This window comes from Rhineura floridana, chromosome 15 (genome assembly GCF_030035675.1).
Source record: "Rhineura floridana isolate rRhiFlo1 chromosome 15, rRhiFlo1.hap2, whole genome shotgun sequence".
NCBI lineage: Eukaryota > Metazoa > Chordata > Lepidosauria > Squamata > Rhineuridae > Rhineura > Rhineura floridana.
In genome coordinates, this window is record NC_084494.1 from 22034856 (window position 1) to 22061680 (window position 26825).

The 26825-nt window shown below is 46.5% G+C and overlaps 1 protein-coding gene across 6 annotated transcripts in view; it reads right to left on the bottom strand.

The window, feature by feature from the left end:
• Positions 1 to 25994, bottom strand: part of NKAIN1 (sodium/potassium transporting ATPase interacting 1) — a 75222-nt gene extending 49228 nt beyond the window's left edge. The window contains exon 1 of one of the 6 annotated variants that reach the window (XR_009759189.1): positions 25102 to 25865. Coding sequence is in view for 3 of the 6 variants with exons in the window: in XM_061597360.1 (XP_061453344.1) it covers positions 25102 to 25155 (54 nt within the window). In the remaining 3 variants the exon portion in view is untranslated. The other 5 variants (XM_061597361.1, XM_061597362.1, XM_061597364.1 and 2 more) reach the window with 5 other exon arrangements.
• Positions 25995 to 26825: the final 831 nt, after the last annotated feature.

The following is a 26825-nucleotide window of genomic DNA, read 5'->3' on the forward strand; positions in this document are numbered from 1 at the left end:
ACCAAAAAGATAACAGAGATGGCTCCTGTCTAATATTTAAGGGGAGGGAATTCCAAAGTGTCGAATGCTACAATACTAAAAATCCGCTTCCGATGTTGTGCACAACATTGTTGTGCCTGATAAGATGGTATCTCCAGGAGGCCCTCACCTGCAGAGCGCAGTGATCGACTGAGCATCCTGGTCCCAAGCTGTATAAGGGCTTTGTACACCAAAACCAGAACTTTGAACTTGGCCCTGTAGCTAATGGGTAGCCAGTGCAATTCTTTCAGCAGCGGGGTAACATGTTGCTGATACCCTGCCCCAGTGAACAGTTGCACCACTGCATTTTGCACCAGCTGCCACTTCTGGACCAACCTCAAGAGCAGCCCCACATTACAGTTATCCAACCTTAAACATCACAGTAATCCAGACTTAAACTGGCCAACCAGATGCCTATAGGAAGTCCACAAGCAGGACCTGACCACGACAGCACTCTCTCCACTTGTGATTTCTAGCAACTGGCATTCAGAGACATGCTGCCTCTGACCATGGAGGCAGAGCATAGCCATCATGGATAGAAGCCAATAATAACTTTATCCTCCACATATATGTGTTTAATCCTCTGTTAAAGTTATTCAAGTTACTGGCCATAAGTGCCTCCTTTGGGAGCAAATTCCATAGTTTTAACTAATAATTTAACTTATAATTATAATAACTTATAATTATAATAACTTATAAACTTCTGTCATGTCACTTTTTACTTGCCTTTTCTCTAAACTAAAAAGCCCCAAATGCTGCAACTTTTTCTCACAGCGGAGTCACTCCATCCCTTTGATCATTCTGGTTGCCCTTTTCTGAACCTTTTCTAGCTCTACAATACAAAATCAGTTCAGCGAATACAACCAGTATTTGCTGCTGTTGTTGCTTTCAGTTCGCAAATGATATGTAATTGATTGCATTTTTCCTCCCTGCCCCCATCTGCATTGTGCTTCCTTTGCACTGAAATGAATGGGGTGGAATAATATGATATTATTTATATAATTTTGCAACAGCAAAATGAATAGCATAACTTTTGGCAGATGATGAACTGCAGCAGAATGGAAACAATGATGCAGGAGACAAATACAGGGCAGAATGGAAGACAATGACTTGTTACATCTCTAGTCCTACAAAACAAAATACCTTAACTGTCAGAGACCTGGATAAAAGAGGTGCATCTTCAGCGTACAGTGAAGGCTCTACAATGAAGGTGCTGGACACACTTCTGTGGGTGAAGGAATTCTACAACTGAGGGGTGGCCACAGCGAAAAACCCCTCCTGAGCCTCCATTCCCCACACTTCTGAGGGTGACAGAACTACCCAGAGAGCCCCCATTGCAGATCTTAATATCCAGTCAGCAGAGATGAAAACAGTCTTTCAGCTTTGGTCATCTTTTACTAATTGTTCTGCAGGTCCCTGCTGACTATATATGGAGAATTAAGAACCACTCCATCAAGACCTATTCCTCACTCAGCATTCCCATCATACTTCTTAATGTAACTGCTATGTCCTGGCATCTAAGAGCACTTGCCAACAAAAAGCAGCACAATGTAAAATGCAAACTCAAAACCATCTGTGATCTTTCCTCACTGCAGTTAGAACAGCAAACTGGAAATAGCAGCCAGGATCCAAAGGAACATGCAACTAGTTCTGTGTTTGGGAAGAGTTTTAGCTTTCTGGTTTCTTGAACATCAATCCCCCCTCCCTCACACAATGCTGTCTTTTGAAGTCAAGGAGAATCTCAAGAGCGGTTTCTTTTACAGTTAAGAGAATTTGCCATTCAAAGACAAAACATTTAAAATCGCAATGGGCACATCCAAATCCCTGGGGGAGCCCAAAAGTAGTTCTCTGGATTCTGGCCTACAAGTCTAATTTACGAGCCTGGCACATGAAAAGCTCCAGATCTTTCAGAATGAGGGTTTACTGAAATGAATAATAAATGAGATTAGGTTTCTTCCTCGACGTAAATTTAATCCAGGATGTTCATATTTCAGGGACATGGATACTTACAAAATGCCTGTCAGTGGTTAATGGATCCAGAGGGGGGGAAAGAGATTTGCTCAGTTGAGCCATCAAATGTTTTGCTTTATTTTATTACATCTATTTCCTGCTTCTCCTGTCAAGGAGCTCAAGGTAGTGTACATGGATCGCCTGATTTCATCCTCACAACAACCCTGTGAAGTAGGTTACATTCAGAGACAGTGACTGGCCCAAAGTCAACCAGTGAGCTTTGTGGCTGAGTGGGAATTTGAACCCTGATTTCCCAGGTTCTAGTCCGACACTCTAACCACTACGCCACACGGTTGGTCAAATACTGTCAGGCAATCAAAGAATAAAACATTAAAAAGATACATTAATAATCTGATGGCTGATTGCAAGAACTATTTACAGTGCAATCCTAACTTCCTCAGAAGTAAGTCATACTGAATTCAACAGGGTTTAGTGCCCAGTAACTGGGGTTAGGATTACTGCCTTTGTTAACAGTCATTGTGAAAGGTTGGATCCAGAGATCTTAGCATGAAAAAAGAACTGAAATTCATGGAGGCTATCAACGGCTCTGCCCTTCCTCCAGGGTCAGAGGTAGTATGGTTCTGAGTTCCCATTGCTGGAAACCTCAGGAGGGGAGAGTGCTCTTTTGCTCAGACCCAGATTGCGAGCTTCCCATAAGCAACTGATTGGCCATTGTGAGAACAGAGTGCTGGACTAGATGGGCTACTGGCCTGATCCAGAAAGCTTTTCTTACGTTCATACGAAATACAGCAGTGTGCTTCTTTTAGCAAAATGCACTGTGGGTGCAACAGGCATTTTTACAGTTCAAAGATACATTCTAGCTAGGAAACAGCACTTGAGAAGGGTGTGGAGTGGGGTCAGCGGAAAATTAAAGGCAGCCCTGCAGTATCAGACCAAAAGCTTAGTCCTGCAACCTGTTTCCCTCAAAGGCCAACCAGATGTGAAGCATCTAAGCAGAACAATGCAACCAATAGTAGTCTCCCACTGATGTACAGGGAAGGGCCGTAGCTCAGTGGCACAGCATCTGCCTTGCATACAGAAGGTCCAGGGTTCGATCCCTGGCATCTCCACGTAGGGCTGGGACAGACTCCTGCCTGAAACCCTGGAAAGCCGCTGTCAGTCACTGTAAACAATACTGAGCTAAACAGACAATTGATCTGACATGGTATAAGGCAGCTTCCTATGTTCCCAAGCAACTGCCATTCAGAGGCATGGTGCCTCTGATCCTGGAGGTTGCGCATCGCCATCATGAGTCGTAGCTTCAAGATGTGTGCTTGAGTTAAGTCCATACCATGCCAAGTCTTCCTGCTAGCTCTTGTGAAACACTTTGCAGAGCAGCAGCACCAACACCAGGATCGCTTCCCCTTCCGCATCTCTGGATCCAACCCACTAAAATTAACTATTTAAAAAAAGGTTCTAGATGCTAGTCCAAATCCTTCACTGAGCAGGGGAAATTCACTGCTCCCTGACCCAAGCAAGACTATAGCTAGTTGTTCACACCCAGAGAGAACCACTGTCATGGTGCAACTGAAGTGTTGGAGGAGAGCTTTGCGGATACCATGGACTGCGAAAAAGACAAATAATTGGGTGTTAGAACAAACTAAACCAGAACTAGAAGCTAAAAAGATGAAACTGAGGTAATCATACTTTGGACACATCATGAGAAGACATGATTCACTACAAAAGACAATAATGCTGGGAAAAACAGAAGGGGGTAGAAAAAGAGGAAGGCCAAAGAAGAGATGGATTGATTCCATAAAGGAAGCCACAGACCTGAACTTACAAGATCTGAACAGGGTGGTTCATGACAGATGCTCTTGGAGGTCACTGATTCATAGGGTCGCCATTAGTCGTAACTGACTTGAAGGCACATAACACACACAAACAATGTAATAAAAGAGAGCCACTGTGGAGGAGTGGTTAGTCAACTAGCACTTGGGAGTCCAGGGTTCAAGTCCCTATCAGTCGTGGGCCCCACTGGGCGACTTCGGGCCAGTCACCATCTCACAGTCTAACCTACATCACAGGATTGTTGTGAGGTTAAAATGGGGATGGTGAACTTTGTATGCCATCTTGGACTCCCTGCAAGAAAGGTGGAATGAATATATTATTTACATTATTTAATATAAATAGTAAATAAATATAAATTCAAAATGTCAAAGAAGCTTCCCATGAAGTCAGCTGTAGTTGAGCATTTCACCTTAACTCAAGATGGAAACCATTTTGTGTGTCAGTGTATGACACAGGACCCAGATGAAGACAAATGCTGTGATGCCAAGATCAGTGCATATTCAGGCAGCGATAAAAATGCTCCTATGAGAGCTTCCAATTTAAAAAGACATTTACAGCCCTTTCCAGGGCTGTGGAGTTGGAAGCAATTTTGGGTGGAGTTGGAGTCGGACAGTAGAAAAATAGAGGAGTCGGAGTCGAAGGTTTGGCGTACCGACTCCACAGCCCTGGAAATAAAACACGGAGTTATGGGTAAATGAAGTCACGGGTGGTCTTATGCAGAGATTTTTGCCACGGATGACTGTTTTGTGTTCCTGTTTGGGGATGCTTGCACTTATACCAGGTGGCTAAGAGAAAAAGCTAGAAGTGTGGTGCTGTTGTTAAAAGTGTCGCTAAGAGACAGGGAACTCACTGGGTGACCTTGGGCAAATTGCTACCTCTCAGCCTAACCGCAGGAGGGGAGAGTGCTCCTGCATTCAGGTCCCACTTGTGGGCTTCCCATGGGCATGTGGCTGACCACTGGGAGAACAGGATGCTGGACTAGACGGGCCACTGGCCTGATCCAGCAGGCTCTTCTTATGTTCTAATTTACCTCACAGGGTTGTTGTGATATTAAATAATCACGTTCCTGGATTTGTCCCTGATGGCTGTAGGACTATGAGGCAGGCAGCCCTTGCTCCTCCCACTGCTAACAAACATAATTACACTAAAAAGCTGCTACATACACAAGGGCCTTATGGGTCTCATGGAATATATGACACACTTTACCGTGATCAAATAGGCCTGGGCTGGGAAACCTTTCTCAGCCCAAGGGCCATATTCCCCTCCAGGCAGCTGCCCAGCAGTCACATGCCAGTGGTGAGCGGGGTGTGGGGCAGAAGTAGGCGGAGCAACAACCATAAATTTTACCTTTGTATAATACAGATACTCAGACACACTCTCTTATCTTCCATTCAGACAAGCAAGACGCTCACTAGATTCGGCCTGACGAACGTGCTGCTGATAATGTACAATCTTTTGAATAGAATCTGAATCATCATTACTTTGAATGAAGAATTTAAAATAAGCATCCCCTGATGAAGGGTATATAAGATTAGCCGAAACGCGTTGGGCTTTTTTTTAATACAATTTTAATTTATACAAATGGAATAAAACTGTGACTTTTTACTTACGCTTTTTCGTCATTCTGGGCTACCCCCCTCCATTCAACTGTTTCATTGAATGACATCCACTCTCTACCTACCAAGCAAGCGGTATTAACAGAGTTGAAGAACACATTCCAGCCAGGCAAAAAATATCTGAGGCAGGAAGGAGGACGAGTGGGGGGACATGGTTTGGGGAGAGCTCCAAGGGCCATAGAGAATGAGCTTCCTTCAACCACTGGGCCGGAGATTCCCTACGCCTGAAATAGACAACTGACCAGTCCACTGACCATGTTGACTAGTCAATCAATTGACATGCCAACCCTATGTCAGGAATCAAATAATAAGGGTTAGAGTTCAAGTAAAGATGAGGGTTAAAAAAAACAGTGAAAGCAAGAATGGTTGGAATAAATTATCATTCTTTGAAGGGAAAAAAAGAACATTAATCTAAGCTGCCCTGAGAGAAAATAGAGGCAGTTGCAGCTGGTAAGGGAGAAATGAGATGATCTTAATGTGCAGGCAACAGAGCAGAACTTTGCAAAACAACTATTCTTTGCATTTGGAAATAAGGCAGATAAATTATTGGGATGTCAGAGGGAGACAGAAATTAAACCTATACCTAAAGGGAAAAGACAGGGATGATCATTATATGTACAAAATGATACAGATAATATAAATTTTACACATAACTTCATATATCAGAAAAATCAATCTGAATATTGCTATTTTTTAAAAAAAATGTGTGATGTGAGAGTTGCTAATATTATTACAGAGTTGTAAACTGAAGATTAACTCAGCGATCTTAGCATTTTGCATGTCTGAAAGGCCTTTAACCAGGCAGAACGGAACTTTTTAACAGAGCTGTCACTGAAAAGTTTATACCTCTCAGCTGTGGTACTCACTGATATATTGCTCCCCTAAGGTCAGAGTCCAGATCAGCAATCACTCAAAGTCAGGTGCTGAGTGTTGATGGTGGTTCTGCAGCCAAAATGGAACCACTCAGAAACAAAGAGGAGGAACCAGCATGCTCAGGGGATCCCCCCTCCTCTCCCTCTTCCCCCCTCTCTCACACACACACTCACACACAAACCAGCCCAATGAGTACTGAGCATGCTCAGTGGCCATGAAATGCTAAGCCTCTGTTAGCGTGGGGAAAAAGAAAATCAGGATGGAGGTATGGAAGGGGATGTCCTGCAAGAAGACATGGGTGGAACTAGACAGTGGAGGCTAGTGCAAATGGGGAGATGCATACCCCACCAATCTCAGTCTGCCTTCAGACGGTTCCCACTTGACGGGCTTCTTATTTACAACCAGTGCAAGGAATGGTACTGTCAGCTTCCTCCTCTTGTTGCCTTTGGGGAACTCATCAAGGAAGTGGATGGGGACACAACTAGAATTAATTGTCTCTGCTTGCCATCGGCCTTCCTGTGTTCTGCCTTACCTAGTCCCAATGGGCACCAGCCACCACTGTAACCTGGATGGGTGAATCTGTCAATTTTTATTTCTTTCAAGTTTCTCAATTCTCCCTCCTAAAGTTCAGTTCTCCACATTTTCACATCAGTTTGCTTTTTTTTTTAAAGCACTCTTGAAAATTCATCAGCGTTTTAGTACTACTTTCTCTCAATATACATATGTTTCTATGCATTTTTCTGCACACTTTACTCTAGTATATATGCATTTTTGTACAAATTGCTTGGACGGAGAACTGCATTGCAAAATTTAGGGAAATATGAAGGATGTCTGTGTTTCGGCTTGTGTAAAACACAGACATCCTTTGAAATTCACACTTCAACTGCAATGCAGTTTTCCAGCCAAGTAATGTGTACAAAAATGCATATACTGTAGCAAAATGTGCATATAAATGCATATAATAGTGAAAACAACATGCAAAATGCATTTTATTAGATAAATCCCTTTGCAGAAGTGTATATATCTCTTGCAGTCTACCAGATATTTAAGGTTTGCTTCTGACTTGCAGTCAATCAGGCAAATTCATTATTTATTTTTGGCTTTGGGTTATGTGTACTTCTGGTCATTGGAAGTTGTTATGTTTGGGTTTTTTACTAAGTAGCACCAATGGTCCGTCTAGGTCAGTACCAGAGCTTGGAAGTAATTCGTTACTTGTAATTCATTATTTTTTGAGGAGTGAGTGGGTAATTCCTTTACATTTTGATTGTAATAGAACTAGGAGTAACTTTATTACTTTTGTGGAGTAATTGTAATGTTTCCAGCATTACTTTTGGGAATCACTTGGAGGGGGAGCAGGGGAAGTCTTCTGCTCCTCTGATTTGTGGATGAAAATCATGTGCCTCAAACTGGGCTTCTGTGCAGCGTCGCTCTTCCCTCATGCTCTGTGGGTGGGTAGGAGGCAATGAGGAGGAGGTAGAGAGTGAGACGGGGTGGAGTAGAGAACACAACTGTTTAAAAAATGGACAGTGGTAAGACTGGAGTGGAGGGCAAGAGGATAGAGGAGGAGGCAGCAGCAGAATGGAGATAAAGAACCATGGAGGTGAAAGATGACAACTCGTGTGTGTGTGTGTGTGCGCGCGCGTGCGTGCTTGCACTTGGCACACAAAGTGGCCACCACCACCCTCTCTGGCTACTGTGTTGCATTTGCAGTATTTTAACTTTTTTGTATCTCAGGGGAAAATGTTTGCTTGGGCGAGTGTCCCTTAGTTGGTGGCAGGGCAGGGTCCGGGAGGTAGTTAAGTGAGAGAGATTATGCTTGCTGGCTGAGTGGGGAGGGGTTGCACTTGGTTTGACATGCAAAGATCTGTTAGTGGCCTCTGCCTCCCTCCCCATCTCCCTTACCAGTGGAGAGACCACCACTGCTATCTTATGGATAAAAAGAATTATTCTACTACCTCTGTATGTGTGTGTTTATTTTTAATGTTGGTTTAGTCTACCTAGATGTGCAGCAGCCAAGGCCAGCACCCTGTAGGCAGTTTTTTTAAGTAACTGAAATGTAATGGTAGTGGTTACTTTTGAGAAAAAGTAAAGTAATCAGTTGCTTTGTAATTGTAATTGTAATCAGTAATTGTAATTGTAACGGTAATTTATTACTTTTTAAAAGTAATCTTCCAGGCTCTGCTCAGTACTGTCTACAGTGACTGGCAGTGGCTCTCCAGGTTTCAGACAACGGTATCCCCTAACTCTACTTGGTGAAGCTGGGGACTGAATCTGCAATCTCCTGCATACAAAGCAAATCCTTAACCACTATGCTACAGTTTCTGGCCATCTCTCCCCCTCTTTACAAACAAACAGAGAGGAGGGGTGTGCATGCAGCCCTTCACACAGACACTGCATGGTTCCTGGGAAAGCCACCAGAATGTTTTTTGATTACAACTTTGAACCTGCCAAGTTTGACTGGTAATTGTATTATGTCATGAAAACAATGCATTTTTGGAAATGATCTCTGCAGAATAATACAGTAGTGGAAAATTCCCCACCCTGCCCACCACTGGAAAGCAAGTGCAACAAAAGGAAGGCAACAGGAAGCCCAATTTTGAAAGCTCCATAACGAAATCCTGAAGATGTATTATGAAGGCTACTCAAATCAAGACTAGCATCTGATCACCATAACTGCACCATCTTTTCCCTTCCATCCTAGCAGACTCGGCGTTCCCTCTCTCTCTCTCCCAAACACCCTGACCCCTCTTTTAAAAAGACAAATGGTACTCATCCTGTGGCCCATACGGAGCAATTTTTTCTTCTGCATTTGAGAATATCGAGTCAGCACTGTAAATCTTTGAGCTGACAGCTTTTGCCAACTCCCAGCCCATGTTGAATGTAAGAAACAAAGAGACCACGAAGCAAGATTGACCAATTGTTCACACAGCCTCCAACTCAGCAAACCAGGGCAGACAAGGAAACAGGCATTACAACAGATTCCAAAAGGACAACTGCATGGGTGTCAAACACCAGGGACTGATTTAAGTCAGTCAGCATGCTTCTTATACTCTTATAAGTTGCCGGAAGCCTCAGGAGGGGAGAGTGTTCTTGCACTCGGGTCCTGCTTGCGGGCTTCCCCCAGGCACCTGGTTGGCCACTGTGAGAACAGGATGCTGGACTAGATGGGCCACTGGCCTGATCCAGCAGGCTCTTCTTATGTTCTTATATTCTTAGACTCTGGGAGATCCAGGGAGCATCCATTGCCAGCAATTAAAAACATTTTTGTTCAGCAGAGCATTTACTAGATCTTAATTTTTGGTGTGTGTGTAATTTCCTGTATTCATTGTGTTTTTAATGGCATATTAACGTATTTGATCTTATTTTGTATGCCACCTTGAATCCTGTGTGAAGGGTGGTTTTTTAAATAAGATAAACACCCTATATAGGTCAATTGTGAAAATCTACAGGCTATTACGTTGGGCAGAGTGGCCTATACTATGACTACCCCTTTCAGAAGGCCCCAGTCTGTCTCTACGAGAGCCAGGGCTGCACCTCAAACCAGCCAAGCGAGGGAAGGGCAGGAAACAGCTGCTACCACCTGAAACTAATGAAAAGCTCTCAAGCTTTGAGCTTTAAAAGCCTAGAGGCACAGCTGGCAGGGAAAATCGAGGGTATATTTGGGAAAGGGTCATAGCTCAGTGGCAGAGCGCCTGCTCTGCCTGCGAAAGACCCCAGGTACAATCTCTGGCACCTCCAGGTAGGGCTGAGAGTGAACCCTGTCTAAACTCCTGGCGAGTGGGACTTCAAAGCAAATATATGGGGAGATCTGAAAACAGAACAGAACGTTTTCTCTTTCAGCATAACATTAGTGTAGCTTCAATAGGCTAGCATATGCAAATTATTGTTGGCCTCTGATTTGCACTTTCAAAGGAAAGCCCAAAAGGATCTACATTTCCCTGATGTTACAGAGGAAAGGCTGTAGTTCTATGGCAGAACATCTGCTTTGCATGAAAAGGTCCCGGGTTCAATGCCTGGTATCTTTAAATGCTGGGAGAAACTCCTGGTGAAACTCTAGAGAGCTGCTGCCAGTCTGTGTAAATAGTACTAAGCTAGAAAGACCAGTGGTCAGCCTCCTATGTTGTGGGCTTGATGTCTTCCCATTGACTTGCACAGGAAAATTAACAGCTATACTTTTTTAAAAATTTCTTGACAGAACTACATGAAATTTGCAGGCATAGTTGCCCCTTCTAGAGACACATTTCAGACAAAAAGGCACAGCAACTAATGTGCATGGGAAGTTTTAAAAGGTTTTGGGTGGGAGAATTTGCTCCTCTCCCAGTGTTTTGGGAGAATATTCACAAAAATGGCATGAGCATTTCAGTCACACAGGTGCAGGGGTTGGGGAATTATTATGTATGAAAAAGAGTTTGCAGATTTGTTTTTGTTTTCTGCTCGGTTGACAGCACCCAATATGTTCTTTCAACATCCCTCCCAAAATAGAGCACAATGATTAGAAGTAAAAAGAAGAGACTTGTCAAAATTATTCCCTGGTTGGAAGCTAGGGCTGTCAGTCACAAACCTACACTCCTCACCTCTGTCCGGTTTGCTTTATATGGAGAGCCTGACGATTTCCCTTAGATGGAGAGCTTGAGGGGAAAATGTATCAATTTTACAGGCACACTTTCTGCATCTCTGTGTCGCTCTGAATTAGGGCACTTCCGAACTGTCACTATTTTGGGTTGGAATTTAAACACATAATGGCAAATTCAGGTTGTGCAATTATAGTTGACTGGGAGCTCCAGCACAGCAAGGGCTGCTTCCCAAAAAGACCAGACTTTTTGCAATAAGGAACGTGAAGGGAGAATACGCTGGAAAGGTGGGATACCACTTGCTTTGACGTAATGTCATCTAACCTCCCTGCAAACTAATCAGAAAGCATGCTCAACAAACAGGTTGTCCAGATGCGCCCTTGATCACAAGCCTTAAGAAAGAGCCCAAATCGGCCAAACAAGCTCCATATCCATCCAAAGCAGCCCACTTCAGTTTGGGATTAATCAAAACACCACTCATGCCTCTCCCACATCCACTTTCTCCCCTCTGTTTTCATGTTAATGTCTTGCTATATTATATTTTTTGTAAATGTCACACTACTCTTGAACACACTGAAACATTTACAGGTCACATGATGCTTGCAGGCAAGGAGGGCAAGGAGAGGTAAACTCTGGCTGTGATGGCAATGGCAATGAGAAGGCAGCAACAATGACGAGAGGGTCGGCGGGGGGCTAGCGGGCAGGGCCTAATCGGCCCCAGATGCTGAGCAAGAAAGGCAGCAGCAGCGGAGCACCAGCATCAAGTTCCTAAGGTGAGTGGGTAACAGGGGAGAGGTTTGGAGACTCGTAGAGAGGGAGGACAGAGGTTTGGAGACCTGGGGAGGGGGTCATTTTGGAGACCCTTGGATAGAGACATGGGATTTGGAGCCCCTAGAAGGTGGGGGGGAGGTTTGGAGACCTGTAGGGGTCGGTGAGGTTGAAGACCCTTGGAGGGATAGGAGTAGGTTTGGACAGTCGTGAAGGGGAGAGGTTTGGAGATCCTTGGAGGGGGGAAAGGTTTGGAGACTTGTGGGGGGTGGGGGGCTTGGAGACCCTTCAAGGGGTAGGGAGAAATTTGGAGACCCGTAGACAGAGTAGGTTTGTAGATGCTGGGAGGGGGAGGCTTGGACACCCATAAGGAGGTAGGAGACCCTTGAATGAAGAGGGGTGAGGTTTGGAGATCCTTGGAGGGGTGAGGGGATACCTTTGGTGATCAGTGTGTGTACGGCAGGGGGCCTCTGGTGACCCATTTGTGGTGGGGTTGGTGAACAGTGGGGGAATGGCTAGGGGCACTTGGCAGACACAGTGGGGGAGTGATGGGGCAGCATGGCAGAGGAGATGGGGAGATGGCTAGGGGGTGCCTGGCAGGGGGATCTTGGGTGTGCTGTAAGGTGGGGTGTAGGTGGGGTTGGTCAGCAAGGGCAGCAGCCGCTAGTGTTCCTAATATTTTTAGATCTTTCTACTCCATGTAGGCAAGAGTGGTTAGGGGTGGCTGGAGCAAAACTGGAGAACCTTTGGCCCTCCTTGTGTTTTTTAACTACAACTGCCACCAGCCCCAGCCAGCATAGCCAACAGTTAGGGATGATGGGAGTGGGGGTCCAACAACATCTAAAGGGCCACAGGTTCCCCACTCCTGGCTGAAGACCTAAATACCTCCAGGGCTGCTGCCTCCTCACACAACTTGACTAAAAATCTGCCTCGGAGGCCCTTTCTCCACCACTGTCATCACTTGAGAGTGACCAAATATCAGGGCACCCCCACAAGAGAAAGCCTGGCCACAGCTTTGAGGGGGACAATATAGGTGTTTCTGAGGAATGATGGTATGTGGTCTGAAACACCCTCTCTAAATAGCAACCTCCTAAATAGCTACAAGCCATGATGGCTATGTTCTCCCTCCACTGTTGGAGGCAGTATATCTCTGAATGCCAGTTGTTGGGAATCACAAGTGGGGAGAGGTGCTGTTGAACTCAGGTCCTGCTTACGGGCTTCCCAGAGGCACCTGGCTGGCTACTGAGAGAACAGGATGCTGGACTAGATGGGCCACTGGCCTGACCCAGCAGCCAGACTCTTCTTATGTTCCTATGACACTGCTGTTGCCACCAGCAATCCCCACGGCCAACCTTGTCCCTCCTGCAGCTGTAGCTTTCCCCTACCCAGCAAAGAAATATCACTGCCTTCCATCCTGAGTGCCGTTTGTCAGCTCCAAACATGATTTCCATGGCAACAATGCAAATGTGGAAGCATTCCATAATCATTAGGGAGCGGGGCTGAGCAGTATAAACAGTGACTGCAGTAGATTACATGCCTATTATGAACAGCCGCGGCTCCTGAGCACTGGTAATTATACCTAATTGTGCATTTAATTGTGTAATTGAAAAGTCACATATAGAACAATTTAGGCTGCCTTCTCCTGCACCCCCCATCCCTAATCTATAGGGCAAGGCAACAAGAGCCATCCTCTTGGCCCACAGCCCCGGTGTCCTGTAGGGACTGCCACATAGTTGTACAAACACTGCAAGCCCTGTAACCAAGAGGCTATCTTCTGCCTGCCTAGTTATTCTACAACTGCTAATAATAAAAGCGATTGCAATCCTTTCGATGGCCAGGATGCAGTTCACACTTCCTGAAACACCTATGCGATGGATGGGATGGTTATCCAAGTGATGTGTGGTGTGCACACGCACTAGGAAACAACATAAGCACAAGTGATGAAGGAGGACCTGAAGATATTATGGCAAAGGAATGTACGCAGCATAGTCCCCATACCCTACTGCAGTTAGCCCTATAACTACTGAATTGCAACTTATCAAGAAGTTCAGTGCTGTTCATTTGGATTTGAACAGAGGCAACCATTTTGTCAGGGCAGGGCTTGCAAAGCACTATAGCCATCACCACCCCCAAACGTACCAAAGAGGATGGAGCATGTTCAGTGGCCACAGAATGCTGCCTGGCTATGAGAGGGAGGGGACTGAAAATTGCAGGGAGGGGGTCAAAGGGTAATGCAATGGAGTAAACTGGAAAAGGGAATGGCTGGCACTCCACATTGCAACTTTTTGTTGCAGGTCCTGCTTTTTCTTCTTTAACTTCAGAAGTATACTATAGCACTCACTCAGATGTATTGACTCAGAATCAGCACTCGAAGGTTCTGGAAAATTCTGAATTGAAAAATTATCTAGAAAATGTTCTACTGCCCTAAAATAAATGGAGCATGTGTGACATATTTACTAAACAAACAAGAAGTGTTAATTTTGTGTCCTACATAAGATAAGAACTGGATTTTCCCCACAATTGCCTAAAGTAGTTGAACTGAAATATTTGACGGCGGGGCAGGAAAATCAATAAAGTGCACCGAGTGTCATTTAAACATTATATTCAAATCTAAAGCTTTACTTGGAAATAATACTTGTAACTATTATAAGACATGACACGTCAAGAACAAATGCTGCCCTTGACATTATTCAGATTTCAAGAAAAAACAGTACATCACACAGTCACTGGAAACAGTTAACGTACAAGATTTAGCATGCCTGAAGAACTGTGTACATAAAAATATTTGCTTCCCAGCGAGAGCCAACTAAAAAAAAATTAAACACAACTTTGATTTTAGATTTGACTGGAATTGCATCCAATTTCAATAGCTCTATTTGTACTGTAGTGATCCGTTATGCTTCTGTATTAATTTGATGAGACAATGCATTTCTAAAAATTGAAAAACTTGCAGCAGAAAAAAGCAGTGGAAAAGTTTCTATGCCATGTTCTTGTTCAGGAGTGTGTAGGGCAGACCCTCATTTCAAGAAGCAAATGACAACACTCTAAAAGGTAATCAATGGTAACAAATTAAGTTCCACAGGAAAGGTGGTTAAAATTTATCCCACTTTTCCTCCATCATTTTACCGACAACCCTGTGGGTGGCTGAGGTTCACCCACAGAATTTCATGCCCAAAATCGGGATTTGAAACCAGGTCCCCCCAGTCCAACTCACTAACGAGAACTGTCGTGACTCTCTTTAAAGGCACCCTTTCTGTCAAGAGTGGAGAACTGGATCCCCTGCAGGTGGGGCCACTCAGCTGATGTCACAATTACATCAGCTGATCTGTTGTCCTGAAATCAAACTGCACAGGCAAAAAGCACAGTGCTTTGCAGGCGCTGATAGTCAGCTGATTATTAGCACTTGCAAAGTCCGTTGTGCAGCACTCTGCAGGCCATGGCTTTGGGCATAGGAGCAAACATGCGGGCTCCCACTATGCTCCTTCTCCGGTTCTGCTGCTGCACCACCTGGGCCAAAGCTGATAGTAATAGTTAACACTAGTCCTACTCAGAGTAAACCCACTGAAGTTAGCAGACATGGTTAACTTAGGTTCATTCATTTCAATGGGTCTACTCTGAGTAGGACATAGCTGACTATAACTCTATGGTTTGGCCCAGCCACATATCTGACATCGTATATATATGAATTTACAAAGCCCTGAACAAGTCCAGGATACTTTAGGAACTGCCTGAACCCTTACAACCGAGATCATTTGCTGGAACACCGTTTGGGGCAGGGGGTCCCTCAAGCTGGTGAAGCTGATTTGGCAACAACAAGAAACTGAGCCTTTAGTGTTATTGGCCCAGTCCTGTGTAACGCTCTGCCAATTCAGCAGGCACCTTCAGTTCTGACTTTTAAAACACTTGCAGAAAACTTTTCTACGTCACCAGACTTATGCAGACAACTGAGAAGATATCTTTCTGCAGTAGTTAAAATGATTTCCTATTTTAAAAGTATATATGGCTTTATTGTGTATTTATATATGTTAAGAATGGCTCTTTTTATGAATCCAGTGCCTGCAAGGGAGGAGGACCATCACTGCCCAGGGAGGGAGAGCCATCTGCCTGCTTTGCTGCTTTGCTGCTTTGCTGCTTTGCTGCTTTGCTGCTGCTGCTGGATAACATCTCTGCTCTCTCCTTCTTGGGCTCCTGCTCTGCACGTGGGCACCTCGCAGGACCAGGCCCCAGGTGGCGCTTTTCCCAGGAAGAAGAACGGTTTGAGAGCTGCGTTGGTGCGCATGGAGCACGGGACTGTGGTTGTTGTGTAGACCTGAATGGAATGAGTGGATGTTTGTATGACTGTATGTTGTGAGTGTGTGTGTATTTTTATTTTATTTTATTTTTATTTTATTTTTATTTTATTTTTATTTTATTTTATTATGTGCCTGGGCGGGAGGATAGGGTATTGGGAGGGGGGACCAGAGGGGGCCCCTGTTAGCGTAGTGACGGGTAATGGGAGGTATGGCGTTGTGAGGAGGACATGCCGGTTGAGGGGAACTCGGCACAGACAATTGGTGGCTGTACCGTGTTCCGGTCCTCCCCACATCCACAGGATTGCTGGTAGTTCTATCAGCCAACTCTCGGATCTCCAGTTGCTGCTGCTTAATGCCAGATCGGTAAATAATAAAGCTTCCCTCATCCATGATTTAATTGTGGATGAGGCGGCCGATCTGGCGTTTATTACTGAGACATGGGTGAGCGATCTGGGAGGCATTAATCTCTCCCAGCTGTGCCCACCTGGGTACTCGGTTCAGCATCTGGGTAGATCCGAGGGTCGGGGAGGGGGAATCGCTGTGGTCTATAGAAGTTCCATCCCTCTCATTAGGCACCCTATCCAGGTAGCTAATGGTCTGGAGTGTCTCCATATTACGTTGGGCCAGCGAGACAGACTGGGAATACTGTTGGTGTACCGTCCACCCTGCTGCCCAACAGCCTCCCTAACTGAGCTGACGGAGGTGGTCTCGGGTTTGGTGTTGCGATCCCCCAAATTTATGGTATTGGGGGATCTCAACATTCATGCCGAGACCGCTTTGTCTGGGGCGGCTCAGGACTTCATGGCCTCCATGACAGCCATGGGGCTGTCTCAATTTGTTACTGGCCCTACGCATATTTCGGGGCACACTCTAGACTTAATTTTTGCTACTGGAGCAGGGGATGGTGATCTGGGAGTGAGGGATTTTACATCTATTCCTCTGTCATGGACAGATCATCGCCTATTGAGGTGTAGGCTCACAATGTTTTCTCCCCTCTGCAAGGGTGGAGGACCTATTAAGATGGTCCGCCCCCGGAGACTAATGAATCCTGAAGGTTTTCAGAAGGCTCTGGGGAGTTTTCCGGCTGATAAAACTGACGCTCCTGTTGAAACCCTGGTCAATCTGTGGAATACGGAAATGACCCGGGCAGTTGACACGATCGCCCCGGTGCGCCCTCTCCTCTGCAGAGCTCAATTGGCTCCGTGGTTTACCCCGGAGCTAAGAGTGATGAAGCAAGAAAGGAGACGGCTTGAGTGCAAATGGAGACGAACTCCCGACGGCTGTGGTCTTGCACTTGTGAAGATCTCTACCAAGCTCTATGTGAAGGCGGTGAGGGCAGCGAAGAAGCAGTACTTTGCTGCCTCCATTCAGTCATCTTCTAACCGCCCAGCGGAACTTTATAAGGTTGTTCGGGGACTTTTACACTCTGGTCCTCAGAACGCAATAATACCATCAATAGCCCGCTGTAATGAGTTTGCGAGACACTTCCAAGATAAGATCGCAAACATCCGCCGGGACCTTGACTCCAATATTGTAGCAGTTGAGCCTAATGAGGTGTCCGGAGCACAGTCCTGTCCTGTTTTATTGGATGAATTTCAGTTGGTTCAGCTCGAGGACGTGGACAAGGTGCTTGGACAGGTGCGGGCGACCACTTCTGCTCTGGATCCTTGCCCCTCATGGCTAATAAAAGCTAGCAGGAACGGAACAGCCGGATGGGCCAAGGAGGTGATCAATGCCTCTTTACGAGAGGGAGTGGTACCACCCTGCCTGAAACAGGCAGTGGTGAGACCGCTCCTAAAGAAAACCTCCTTGGACCCTGAAAATCTTGACAACTATAGACCGGTAGCAAATGTTCCGTTCCTGGGCAAGGTTTTAGAGCGTGTGGTCGCTCACCAGCTCCAGGCTCTCTTGGATGAAACTGATTATCTGGATCCATGTCAATCGGGCTTTCGGCCGGGGTTTGGTACAGAAACAGCCTTGGTCGCCCTGTATGATGACCTCTGTCGGGAGAAAGACAGAGGGAGTGTAACTCTGTTGGTTCTCCTTGATCTCTCAGCGGCTTTTGATACCATCGACCATGGTATCCTTCTGGGACGTCTTGCGGACTTAGGAGTTGGAGGCACTGCTTGGCGGTGGCTGTGCTCCTACCTCAAGAATCGTCTCCAGAAGCTGGTGCTTGGGGAGCATTACTCGAGTCCCTGGATACTCCAATATGGGGTCCCACAGGGTTCAGTTCTGTCCCCCATGCTCTTTAATATCTATATGAAGCCGCTGGGCGAGGTCATTAGGAGATTTGGAGTGCGTTTCCAGCAATATGCTGATGATACGCAGCTCTACTTCTCCTTTTCATCTTCTTCAGGTGAGGCTGTTAATGTACTAAACCACTGCCTGGCCGCGATAATGGACTGGATGAGAGCTAATAAACTGAGACTCAATCCTGACAAGACTGAGATGCTGTTGGTGGGGGGGCTCTCTGCCCAGATGGTTGATGCCCGACCTGCCCTAGATGGGGTTACACTCCCCCTAAAGGAGCAGGTCCGTAGTTTGGGGGTCTTATTAGATCCGCTCCTGTCACTGGAGGCTCAAGTAGCCTCGGTGGCACGGAATGCGTTCTACCAGCTTCGGCTGGTAGCCCAACTACGACCCTATCTGGATAGGGAGAACCTTGCCACAGTTATCCATGCTCTGGTAACCTCTAGATTGGACTACTGTAATGCACTCTACGTAGGGTTACCTCTGAAGACGGTTCGGAAACTTCAGCTGGTGCAGAATGCTGCGGCCAGAGTTCTTACTGGGACAAAAAAATTTGATCATATAACACCTGTCCTGGCCCAGCTGCACTGGCTACCAATATGTTTCCGGGCCAGATTCAAAGTGTTGGTTCTTACTTATAAAGCCCTTAACGGCATCGGACCGCAATACCTGGCGGAACGCCTCTCCCGCTATGTACCTACCCGGTCGCTGCGCTCGACGTCGAAGGCCCTTCTCCGTGTCCCAACGCATAGGGAGGCACGGAGAACGATAACTAGAGCTAGGGCCTTCTCAGTGGTGGCCCCCGAACTATGGAACGCCCTCCCTGATGAGATACGCCTGGCGCCTTCTTTGCTATCTTTTCGGCGCCAGGTAAAGACCTATCTCTTCGCCCAGGCATTTTAAAAATTTTAAAATTTGAATTTAAAATTGAAAAATTTTAATTATGTTTTATTGTGTTTTTGTATTTTAACCTGTTTTACTATGCTGTGCACCGCCCTGGGAGCTTATTGCTATAGGGCGGTCTAAAAATGTAATAAAATAAAATAAATAAATAAATAAAAAATAAAATGTAAATGTACTGCCTTCAAGTCGATTCCGACTTACGGCGACCCTATGAATAGGGTTTTCATGAGGCTGAGAGGCAGTGACTGGCCCAAGGTCACCCAGTGAGCTTCATGGCTATGTGGGGATTCGAACCCTGGTCTCCCAGGTCGTAGTCCAGCACCTTAACCACTACGCCACACTGGCTCTCGTGGTATATAAATACTTTTTATAAATAAATAAATAATGTCAAGCATAGGGTAGATGCACATGGCTTGAATGAAACTACCTTGCAGGCCAAATATGGGAGGAGCAGGTGGGGGGGGAGGTTGATTAGATCCATGAGTCAGTAGGTTCCCCACCACCGGTTTTATATGCTATTCTGCTTTGGAGTTGACTGTCCACAAATGGCTCTGATGCTGCTGGAATGTTTAAATAATCCTACCATACAGGCAGGACTGTCAATTAATGTGTTCTTCAAAGTGGTCGATCTGTCAATGATCTCAGCCTGGTTTGTTGGCAGCAAAGCTGAGTAGGAACATATAAGCAGGCCCTCCCTAGCATCCTCCTCAAAGTCTATCACTGCAGGAACGTTTTTTGCAGTTATTCTCAGATTATGCCCGGTATTGGAGCCAATGGAAGGAATATTAACAGGCATCAGAAGAGGATCCTCCCAACTGAGATAAGATTATTACAACTGGTGGAAGGCCCATCCTTAGCGAGGTCCAGCAAAGGCCATCTGCTATCATGTGCATGAGATCTTTTAATCTGCAATCGTTTTCTAAGCACATCCTGAAAGACCTTTGTGACTCAGATTTTCCCTTGTGAGCCCAGATGATTATCATCTTCCAATAGAATCGATGACACTAATAGTACCTTGTACAGAACTGGCACTGACTACAGTTGGCATGCCAGTCACATATTACAAATTGGATGATCAACTGGTTATTATTGGACTACGGTCAATTAATGTCAAATATTTCATGTGAACAATACCAGCTGAAGTCACAAACCGTGGTTTAGCACAAACAAGTGTGTGGGCTCCCAGAGTGAAGGTTGTGGCCACGGCTCTCCTCCAGTCCTGCTGCCACCATGCTACCCAGGGCAGAAAACAAAACACTGAAAACTGCTTTATACCAAGTCAGACCACTTGTCCATCTTACTGAGTTTGGTCTACACCAGGGCTGGGGGAACCTTTCAGAGTCTGAAGGGCCACATTCTCTCATGGGCAACCTTCTGGGGACCACATGCCAGTGTTGTGCGGGGCCAAAGACAAAAGTGACCAAGTGAGTCAAGGAAGAGGCGTTACCACAATTCAAGGACATGTACCAGCCAGGCAAAGCCAACTGAGGATAGTAAAAGTATGGCTGGTGAGGGGTACAGACTGGGGAGGGTCCTGAAGGCCTGAGAGAGTGGCCTGGAGGGCCACATTTGGGCCCTGCACCCGAAGCTTCTCATCCCTGAACTACACTATTGGTGAGGAAGCTTGCACCTCCAGATGTTGCTGAACTCCAACTCCATCAGCCCTAACCAATGACCACACTGAGTGGGGCTTGTGGGAGTCTAGCACCATCTGGAGGATCACAGGTTTCCCACTTTGCCACTGAGCTATGAACCTTCTTCAGATTTAAATTGGGGGAGGGAGCCATCCTGGTTTCATCTATGTGCATTAAACTGTACACATGGCTGCACTGATGCACTCCCATGTATTCACATGCAGGGAATGTGGAACTGGTGCAGCAGGTGGGCAGGGAGAAGTTGTGGGCACTCCTTTCCTTCCATGCATTGCACCACATCTGCGGTGCATATATCATCGGATTAAATACAAGCATAGGGGAATCAACGCTGCATTCCAACAGCAATAATTTTACTGATAAGTGAGGACAAGCATTACAGCTTAACCGTGACCATGTTTACTAAAGCGCCAATTTAAAAGGGGGCTGTCTTCCAAATAAATATATAGGGCTGCAGCCTTTAAATCTCCCTACAAAGTCTTGAAATGTACTTTGCAAGCAAGTTTCATGCCAAGAGCCATTCAGTTTCCATTTCGTTCTCTTACTGGTGACGGGAAAATCCTCTCCTTGCCTCAGTCCTCCTGCAGTTGCACTTAACAGGCAGCACATGCTTAAAAGCTGCCTCTGTTCGCTAGTACAGATTTCAGTCCATAACAAAGCCTCCCTGTGTGCATGCATCACTTTCCATTTGCTGCCTCTGGATACTTGGATCGATCCACTCCAGCCCAGAACTGAACAGCTATAAAATCTTTCCCAGGCTTTTCTCCTTTAGAAGCCGGGACAGCTTAATGGTTAGAACATTGAACTGCAACTACGAAAACTTGGTGGCCAAAACTATACTCAGCCTGTCATTGGCTGTATTCACATGTTAACATTAAACCAAGGGGGAAGGGGAGATTGCAGGCCCAGGAGCCAAATGCAGTCCTCCAGGCCTCTCTATTTGGCCTTTGGGACTCTCACAGGCCACATCCTCCCAGCTAGATGAAAGCACTCAAGAACACATCCTTGAACTGTGATAACATCTCTTGCTTGCCTGGAAGTAGGATAGAGAGGTTGGGGGGGGGATAGTGTGAACCTCCAACTTCGGAACAGCTGGAATATAACCTACCATGCCGATGTGACGCTCACATCTGTCTCTCTCTGTTCACTTTTGCATCTTGCCCCCCCTCCACCAGCAGAGCTTGGCCTTCGGAATGTTTTCCACAAGGGACTGTGGCCCTTGAAAGAGGTTCCCCATCCCTGAGCTAAACTATAGTTTAGCACAGCGGTGGGGATCCCACAGCCCAAGAGCTGCATGCACTCCTTAGCATAGAAACATGTGGGTGATGGGAATGCAAGAGCTGAGAAGGGGTGGGGGAAGCAGACAGAAAATCTAAAGTGGATACAGAAATACAAGGAGGAGTGGTGGTGAGGAGCCACCAATTCAGACCGCTGACAAGAGTGATCTGCCCCTCCCCTGGCAGCCTGCTTGGTAGGAAGGACGGAAGAGGGAGAAGGGGCGACCGAGAAAAGGGGCTTGCTCTGCCCACTCTTTGCTCTGTCCCCACCCACCACCACTGGCTCCAGCTCCACCCACCCACCATAACAAAGCCCACAACAACAAAGGTTCTACACCCCTGGATCAGCTTTATGTGCAGATCTCCTCTTTTCTGGCACAAGATGATCATTAGCATTCACTTCTGTTTTCAGCTAACTGCTGTGCTTCTGATGGGTTGTACCCAATGCTAGTCAGAGTAAAAAAAAAACAGAAATGGACTGCCTTCAAGTCGATCCCAACTTATGGCGACCCTACGAATAAGGCTTTTCATGCTAAGCGGTATTCAGAGGGGGTTTGCCATTGCCTTCCTCTGAGGCTGAGAGGCAGTGACTGGCCCAGGGTCACCCAGCGAGCTTCATGGCTGTGTGGGGATTCGAACCCTGGTCTCCCAGGTCATAGTCCAGCACCTTAACCACTACACCACACTGGCTCTCTATCTAGTCAGAGTAGGCCCACTGAAATTAATGACCAATGGCTAAGCTAGATTCATTATTTCAATGGGTCTACTCTGAGTAAAAGTTGTCTACAACCCAGTGTTTACTCTGCTTTAGTGAAACCCGACAGCTTCCAACCATGGTGAATCATCCTGGCTTGTTTTACTAAACTGTAGCGAACACTAACCACACATCAGAGATAGTAAGTGTTCATGCATGGCTGAAAACTGAAGTGAAAGCTTACATTCTCCTCCGTGCGACTGCAGTGGAGGATTCTCCATCACTGGAGGCCTTCAAGAGGCAGCTGGGCAGCCACCTGTCGGGTATGCTTTAATTTGGATTCCTGCATTGAGTAGGGAGTTGGACTCACTTATCTTATAGGCCACTTCCAACCCTACAATTCTATGATTCTATGTAAGTCTGATCAAGCCTGGGCAGGAAACTCTGTTTGCATGAAATAAATTTTGCATGAACTGACATGCAAAGGTCCACTACAAACAATAAGGCAGTTTTTGTTGGAACTTAGTTGTCGCTTTGTTTTTCAAGTTTACAATCATTTTCAGGCAACATCGATGTTCTACAATATTGACATTACCCAAATCTCATTAATGTTCTCCATAATAGAGGTATGAAATCACAGCATTCTATTTTTGCAGAGATATTAACCCCTGTAACTCCTGTAAACAGCACGATCAGCCTTTCTTCACCCACATTCTCCCAGCATTCAGTTTTTCCTTGTTTGCTTTTAAAATAAAACACCCTAAAAGGGGCTAAAATGCGTAAAGCAAGGCAAAGTTAAAACAGCCACAGTGTTGGCAAACAATCTGCTTATATAAATTTAAAAGGCAATGGATGTTTGTATATTTAATAGTTTCTTGCCCTAGGTAAGATTCTGTTGGTCAGAATTTCACAGGGAGCCTTCTCTCCCTCTGTTGGTATTATTGTCCATTATTTATGGAGAGTACAAGAGGGCAGGTCCCTGCCCATAGGAGCTTACAATCTAAGGAGAGACAACAGAGGAAGGGAAAGGAGATGCAGGACAGAGTAAACAAAGGAAGAATACAAGTTTATTTCTACTGCACATATTGAGGCTTCATTGTGTATCCTTATTAGAAACTCCTCTCCATCTCTGTCTCTCAGGCATCTTGATGCATTTGTTACTTCCAGATCTGCATCTTCCCCTCTGGTTCGTGATCCAAGCCAGATCTTTGGCCAAGCCCCCTCCCCCCCAAAAGAGAGGAGGGACCACAATGGTCATTTGCAAATAGTTGCATAAAAGAGGTAATTGCAACTGTTAAAGGTGCAGGCTACCTTGGGGAAGGGTGGGGGAAGAAAACACCCCGCTTGCCAGCTTCTCATAGACATCTAGCTGAACATGTCTGGAGACAGTGCTAGGCTACATGGATCCAGCAAAACATAAAAAGTGTGCATGCACAGGGTGGTGGTGGTATACTATTCTACTGAACTAAGTTGTCACTGTTTTCGATCAAAACCCTGAACTATTGTTTCCACTCTCTTCTATGACCATTAGTGGGGGAACCTACATTAAAGACAACTTCACACAAATGGATTTTTAGGCTGCAATGCAATGGGAAGGGCAGTACCCCAGCCGCAAAGAAGGTCCCAGGTTCAACACCTGGCTGTCCAGGTATGGCTGAGAGAGACTCCTGCCTGAAACCGGAGAGAGTGGCTGCCAGTAAGTGTAGGCAATACTGAGCTAGGCTGACCAATGGCCTGATTCAGTATAGAGCTGCTTCCTATGTAGGAAGTAAGCCTCCACTAAACCCAGGGGGATTGACTTCTGCGTAAACACGCCTATACTGGGGGTCCTGTTAGTGGGAACTTTCCTCCTCCATTCCAAAGCTATTTAAAGTTTGAGTTCCCTCCTCTACCTTTTCCCTCCTCTCCTCCCCTTGTGTGTGCGCGCCCTTGACTTTTTTTTTTAAGTTTGTAAGCCCGACGCCAGGGCCTCTCTCTTTTTAATGGACGTGAGCCGCTTGGGAAGACAATTGAAAAGGGAGGGAGCGAGGGAGTGGGGAGGGTAAAAATAAATAAGAGTAAATAAGACCCTTGAAGCGAGGAAATCCGACGCCCCACCCTCCCTACATCCTCCTCCTCCGTGATGAGAAGACAACCCCCTAACCCCAACCTTGAACCTCAGATAAGCAGTTGATACCTCCCAAAAACCCACCTCTGCAAAACCGATCATGGTCATGGGGAGAGGGTGGGAGGTGTTCCCGCCCTGGTCTGCGTGGGGGTCAGGAAGCAAGGTCGCGCCCGCCCAAAAGGAATAGGCGGTCACACGACCATCAATGGGTCAGCCACACAATAGAGAAGGGGGAGGGGGAAGGAGAACGGGCCACGCTCGCTCGCTCCGCCTTACCAGTTGCAGGCAACAGAATCCCACCAGCGTGCAGCGCCCATTGCATTTTCCCATGGCCGCGCTGGCGCGGCAGCCGCCCTCCTCCGGTTCCAGCGGCGGCAGCCGCCCTCGATCCTCCGTTGCCAGTGACAACCTCACTCAGAGGGCACCCGAAAGCCGCCAGCAGCCATCCTCTGCCATCGTGCCAGAACAAGGCGGCGGAGACTTTTTATTTCCCCTCCGGCTCGGCAATCCTCTCCCCCGCCGCGCGCGCCTTTTGTCTGCGCCTTTGCGCGTCCAAACACCAGCAAAATAAAATAAAAAACCAGGAGATGTAAAAATCCGAAGAGGCGTTTTATCTTCGCCCGCCGTCGCACTTCCCAGCCGGCTTTAAGCTCGAAGATCCTTGCTCCAATATAACGTTTGTGCGCGCCCGCGTAGCGCGTATTTTCTCCCACCGCCCTCCCGGGATCACAGCCTGCCCTTCATCTCCCAAGAGCTTGCAGGAAGGCGGGAAGGGAAATACAGAGAAGGGGGTGGCGGCTCTGGGTGGGCAACACGAGCTGCCTGGGCTTTGCCCAATTTTACATTGGCGGGGGAGGGGGAAGAGATCCTCTCCCGTCGCTCTCTCTCAAACCCTCCCCTCCATTGTTTTCCCGCCTCGCCCCCTACCTCAGACACACCCACGGTTCTTGCCCAAAAGCAGACGTGGAATAAAAAAAAAAAAAAGAGGAAAAGCCTGGCAAGAAAGAGATCTGAAATCCACACCGTCGGGGAAAAAAAGACAATCGAGATCGGGAGAAATCATACAAACCACCAGAATCCTCTCTCCACCCCCACAACCACGTGGCTCTCTGGCGGAGCTCGGGGCGTGGAGAAGCGAAAGAGTCTATCCCCACCACCTGAATAGCCGCCCCACCTCTTCCCGTCGTCCAATAAAGAATAGGAATGCCCTTTATTGCCCAATCAAGCCCCTACCCCTCCTGGGTTCTTTGTAGCTGTGGTTCTAAAAGAGGCAAACCGTCGGGGCTGTGAAGTGTGCATAAAGTTGTGACTGATAAGAACATAAGAAGAGCCTGCTGGATCAGGCCAGTGGCCCATCTAGTCCAGCATTTTGTTCTCACAGTGGCCAACCAGGTGCCTGGGGGAAGCCCGCAAGCAGGACCCGAGTGCAAGAACACTCTCCCCTCCTGAGGCTTCCGGCAACTGGTTTTCAGAAGCATGCTGCCTCTGACTAGGGTGGCACAGCACAGCCATCATGGCTAGTAGCCATTGATAGCCCTGTCCTCCATGAATTTGTCTAATCTTCTTTTAAAGCCATCCAAGCTGGTGACCATTACTGCATCTTGTGGGAGCAAATTCCATAGTTGAACTATGCGCTGAGTAAAGAAGTACTTCCTTTTGTCTGTCCTGAATTTTCCAACATTCAGCTTCTTTGAATGTCCACGAGTTCTAGTATTATGAGAGAGGGAGAAGAACTTTTCTCTATCCACTTTCTCAATGCCATGCATAATTTTATACACTTCTATCATGTCTCCTCTGACCCGCCTTTTCTGTAAACTAAAAAGCCCCAAATGCTGCAACCTTTCCTCGTAAGGGAGTCGCTCCATCCCCTTGATCATTCTGGTTGCCCTCTTCTGAACCTTTTCCAACTCCATAATATCCTTTTTGAGATGAGGCGACCAGAACTGTACACAGTATTCCAAATGCGGACGCAGCATAGATTTATACAACGGCATTATGAT